At 39.0% G+C, this 5,637-nt stretch overlaps 1 protein-coding gene across 1 annotated transcript; it reads right to left on the bottom strand.

The window, feature by feature from the left end:
* Positions 1 to 1,448: 1,448 nt before the first annotated feature.
* LOC5566897 (general odorant-binding protein 45-like) lies at positions 1,449 to 2,436 on the bottom strand. The gene is made up of 2 exons (XM_001651261.2): positions 1,650 to 2,436; positions 1,449 to 1,582 (listed from the first exon to the last, which is right to left on the bottom strand). The coding sequence occupies exons 1-2, from the start codon at positions 2,434 to 2,436 to the stop codon at positions 1,449 to 1,451; spliced, it is 921 nt and encodes a 306-aa protein (XP_001651311.2).
* Between the last annotated feature and the right edge of the window lie 3,201 nt (positions 2,437 to 5,637).

Raw genomic sequence — 5,637 nt, 5'->3', positions numbered from 1 at the left:
CAATATGTTGAGTTTTATTAAGCGTTTTAGCTACAATTTTTGGGATCCATATACGATTAAAACCTTGTACATTGCTTATGTAAGATCAGTTCTAGAATATTGTAGTATTGTGTGGTCTCCGCATATAAAAATACATGGTGATAGAATCGAATCAGTACAGAAGCAATTTCTTTTATATGCCTTACGCAAATTAGGCTGGACAACGTTTCCACTGCCATCATACGAGGCTCGATGTATGCTTATCGATATTCAAACCTTAAATGAGCGTCGTGAAATAGCCATGATTTCATTTATCAATGATATTGTATCGCAGCGTATTGATTCCACCAATCTTTTATCATGTTTGAATTTCTACACGCCCGCTAGACAGTTAAGAAATCGGAATTTGTTTGCATCAAATAATCATCGAACTAACTATGCAAAATTCGGCCCAATGAATCGAATGATGTCTCTTTATAATCAGCATATCACAGAAATTGATCTGACCATGTCGCGAACAAAGCTAAGACAATATTTTAATTCGTTAAGATATAATACAACATAGAATTAAGCAAATGTGTAGTCTACTATTGATTGACGAAATAAATAAATAAATAAAATAAATAAATTTGTTTGAAATTGCACGATTAAATTTAGATTAAACCAGCAAAAAATAACTTTTGAGCATAGAAAGAAATAAGAATTTCGTTGATAATAACTACTAGTTACACACATGAAGTATAAATTCTGTGACAAATTAAGTGAATAAATTGCCATACAAGCCGACAAACTTGCACGCAAGTTTGCTCAAATATCCAAATTTTGCCTTTTCGACAGTCAATATCTAAAAAAAAAAACTAGACGTGTCCATGATGTTTTTGAAAACAGCGATTCAGCAACCCTTAATTTAGTAAATAACGGTATTTTGGTGCTTGAGACAAAAACGTATTCCGCAGTGTAATCGTAGTTCGTAGATCATTCATTCCAACAGTCTCCATTTTTAATATTACATCGTTTTCATTTGTTAATATTGACTTTGATGTCTAGAGATTCTGGAACAGCACCGAGAAAAATGTGAATTACATTTAATGGGAATCGAAGCAATATTTCTCGTTTTGTCAGAGTTTTGTATCCGAATAAAATTCAAAAATCGGGTTTTCAAACCATTAATAAACTTGAATTGCTGCTTGGGAATAACTCTTTTGCAGCAGATTACATTCTGAAAAATACCACTCCGTGTTAAAATTTTGATAGATAAAAGTTTTATGTAAACTTTTTTCCGACAAAGAAATGTAATCGGGCGAGAAAAAATGTAAAAAAAATCAGTTGGGAAAACTTTGATTATTTTTAATTTTTAGGCTGTTTATCGTTTCAATCAGAACAAAGCGCACTCTATTGGTAGAAGAAAATGACTACTTTAGGTCAGTGGAAGTAACTATACTTTTATTGCAATTCGTAAACCGAAAGCTCTACGGTTGATTATCAACATTAATGGTATCGCCAAACTTGTTCAAATCTGAGTTGGTATTTTCGATATTGATGGTTTTATCACGCTGTACCGATGTTAATGCCACGTTTGAATTAGCATTCTGACCATCGATGTCTAAAAAAGCAAAAGAAACAAATTTGAAATTGTCAATCGCTTCAGAATGTTCGATCATGATACTTACTGTACACTTCGCTTCCCTGAATGGCGTAGATTGTGTTCACCGTATTGCCCTTGCTTTGCATAATCGACGTTTCGTAGTCCACTCCGATACACTCGTTGGCCATCCGCTGCGCTAGCGTGCACTTATCGTCACAGGGAACTTCTTTCCGCAATCTGGCCGAACACTCAGCCGCCTGTTGATAGAAGCCATCCTCGTATCCGCCGCACAAAACGTAGTACCGAGGCATATTGAGCCCTTCAGAATCGCTGTACAACCCGGATCTGATCATGACGCAACGAAATACACATCGCGTTTCCTGCCGCTTGAACTCCGAGTCTCTGAGTAACGCATCTAGCTGTTCCTTTGACGAATACCCCAACATGGCGGCACATTCGAAAATCAGCTGCACATCTTGCAACTTGGTAAACCGGACGAACTGTGGAGCAGTCATGTTAATCTCACCGTAGTGATCCATGAAGCACTGCACAGATTCAGACGCCCGAAGGCACGTTTTCTTCGGGGGAATCAAAGAACTTTTAGATTCGATACATCGCTCGGTACGGTTGTTGCTACAGGGGTCATTCGGATCCGGCTGGAAGAAGCGACCGTACACTGGAGACATTCCGACCGTATCGTTCCAGTCACGTGTGATTTGAGTTACACATCGGGGAAGACAGCCTCCCGGGACGTTATACAGGCTGCATTCTTTGTTTGCTTCTTGCAAGCTCTTGTACACGATTTTATGTCGATCAGCCGCTGTCACCAACTGTGCAAGGTGAGTTATTAGTAGAATGACAAACTGGACCATTCTGATCGATGGTGTCTTTTTCAGGTGAGAGCAAGTTATGCAACTACTGTTACGATGTCATTAGTTGTTCGTTTAGTACTGCCAGGCAGTATACATTTTCTATAATTTTATCAAGGCATTCAATAGTTGAAAATGGCACGTACGCTTGAACTACTATGAACTGGAATTTTAGTTCATCATGTATGTTCTTTGAAGAACGCAACGCACTAGTGATACAATCGGAAGACATTGCTAGTGAAACAAAAACTGAACTGTAGCAGAATTGAACCACCCCGAGGGTAAGTGACGTAATAATTAGAACAAATTGCGACTAACTTATCGTTACGAGAACATGGTGCAAATAAATGGTGTTTGGTGCTTCAGTCTTCAATGAACTATGCCAATTTGTAAATGTAAACACTGCAAAAAAATATCAAAAAAGTACTATCCCCAACGTCTATGGCAAGACATTTTATAATATTATCTAAAAGTCTAATTTCAAACAAAAAATGATTTATTTTTATTTAACTGTTTTAGAACCAGAAGCACAATTTTGATTTGGCTTAATGTTGCTTGTTAATTTCCAATTTATTTTGCTAACTAAAATACATGGTCTATGAATCCGAATATGAAAACCTAATACTCTCAGCGAAATCAAAATAGTCCCACTCTGTTTCTCAGCAGTTTAAATGTAAGCTAGATTGGAGCGTGATTAAGTTTTATTTTGAGGACTATATACAATTCCGTTGCAGATACATGAAAAAATGAGTATGAAATAAAAATAGCACCATTCGAATTTCAATTCACGAAATGACTGAATTCGACAGATACATTTAATCAAAAATGGTGCTTTGTTGTAAGTGTCACCCTTGTTAGCAGCTGGTCATGCAGTGTAACATGAATACCGAGTCTAGTACATGACACTGAAGACGGCCTTACAGTTAAGGTCGAAATGCTCGTATCTGTCAAACGATACAAACTCTAGTAGAATTAAATGGTATAACACTAAATTCATATTCATTGTTTATAAAATATCGTTTCTCGAACAAATATGAAGTTCACATGTGTTTTAGCCCAGCGTTTATCAGCAGCGCCATACAAAAAATAAGAAAGAGCAGTCATTCAGGATTCTGTTCAGCAAACCCAGGATAGTGCTCGGCAATTTCAGCCAACTGAATCGACAGAGAGCGATATCGAATATCGTCGAAAACATCATCAAGGCCACCGAATGTGCCAAGGCCAGCGCGCAACGTTGCAAACGAATTTCCTATCAGCAACGGTAATATCTACGTCACCAGTTCGACAAGGATCGTCGCGCAAAAAAAATTCTCGAAACCACTACAGTACGGAGTCAGGCAGGATTCAAAAAGGATTGCTGTGGAACGAACCCAAGGAAGCCGAACAAGATGCGACTAAATGGGACGCAGCTGCTAAGGTTCAAGGCCAGTCGTTCAGCTCTGCCCTTCTCGCTGAATCAGATTTTCTCACACCGCTTCAAGCTATTTTGTCTTCATTTCGTCTGTTCAAAGTGGTTATCAGTGCCGATACCTGCGAGATGTTCCACCAGATCCTGATTCGGCCGTAAGACTGATCAGTTCAGTTGTTCCTGTGGCGGGACGGAATCTATGACATTTGGTCGAATGACATTTAGTCGAATGACATTTGGTCGAAAGTACATTTGGTCGAACGGACATTTCGTCGAATAGACATTTGGTCGAAAATGTTTAGTTGCAGCAGAAAGCTTATGATATTTAGCCGAACCGACATTTCGTGGATAAAATAGTGGTCGAATCTAAACAGTATGAAAACGAAGATTTGCGTTTAGTCTGACTATCGTCGAGAGTAGCATTTTGTCGCTAGAACAAAAGTGATTGTTGATTTCGAAATTTAAAAAGTATCAGTCATTTTACCAATAATCCATATGCGCAATACACTTTTGTCGCCTTAGTCAACTCGTCTTCCTTTTCCCGAAACATAAAATTAGCACAATTTTAATTTTTAATAATTCAAAGCTTTTACTGCAAACTCTGTTTTTCACCCGAGGTCACAAACACTGTCAGCAAAGCTATATCAAATATTATTAAGCTGGAAGTCAAAATGTGTCACAATAAGTCACAATAGGAGTTATCAACACCTAACAATCACTTCGCCATAAAGGGTTTCATTAAAGCATGTTTTTCCTTCCGTTTTATTCCTGATTTCCGCATTAAAAAATCTTGCCTACGTCCGTAAGCTGCAAGACATGGTATTCAAACAGAGATAGCGAGTACTTTCTCCGAATGCTTCCATCAGATGAAGATCAGCAGTTCATTACGAAGAATGATGACATTTCAAAAGGATAATACATAATAAAAACATTATGTTCGTATCGTTGAGCAATAAAATATCTTGTTTAGTAGTTTTTCAAAGAATGATGAAATTTTCAAAGAATAATAAATTCACTAGAGATAAATATTTCAGGCAAGGAAAAAAAACCTACATCTTAAACAAAATGTCATTCGACCAAAATAAAAGTTTTAAAGCAATTTTACCAAATGTCCTTTCGACCAAATGTCATTCGACCAAACGTCATTCGACCAAATGTCATTCGACCAAATGTCCTAAAGCCGGCGGGACGAACCATCCAAGCCATTCGAGGTGTTCATCATTGACGTAGCGACGATCTGTTCCACCTGCTCATCGTCCGCTGCCCAATTCGTAAAAAAAACCGGAACGCCGAAGAGTATTCGGAACAGTTTGCACTGGTCGTACAACCATACTTCCACGCCGCATATGAAGGGATCTTGGGGGCGCATGGTCCGGTCGGTCAAAAGCACGCTGGCATCACTGTCAACTGGAGGAACGCAGGACGATAAGACCCTTCGCACGCTCCTGATTGAAGCAGAATCTATAGCCAGCTCTAGGCAATTCACTTGTGTATCTGCCTCGATTCTGAGGAGCAAGAAGCGCTAACGCCGAACTGCTTCTTGATGCTGCAGCTCATGAGCACCAGCGGAGTCATTCTGCCGGCTAGAGAGCCGATTGAAGAGAGGACCAAGATTATTATAATGACAGGTTTACCGATCTTAGCAGTCAGTGGGTGCGCGGCGTGGTTAGCTGCGGGGAAGGCAGAAGTGACAGCTGGCGATTTGGCTAGCTGGCGGGTTTGTGTACTCAACCGTTTCTATGGGGTTGTTAGGGAATGTTTACACAGTGAAGTGAAAATTTTCTCCAGCATTTTGT

This window comes from Aedes aegypti, chromosome 3 (assembly GCF_002204515.2).
Source record: "Aedes aegypti strain LVP_AGWG chromosome 3, AaegL5.0 Primary Assembly, whole genome shotgun sequence".
Classification (NCBI taxonomy): Eukaryota; Metazoa; Arthropoda; class Insecta; order Diptera; family Culicidae; genus Aedes; species Aedes aegypti.
This window is presented reverse-complemented; position numbering and strand designations above follow the sequence as displayed.

Coding starts and splice junctions, on each gene's coding strand:
- LOC5566897 (XM_001651261.2), bottom strand. CDS start 2,436: ATGGTCCAGTTTGTCATTCTACTAATAACTCACCTTGCACAGTTGGTG. Junction 1,583..1,649: donor TCAGGGAAGCGAAGTGTACA/GTAAGTATCATG, acceptor TTGCTTTTTTAG/ACATCGATGGTCAGAATGCT.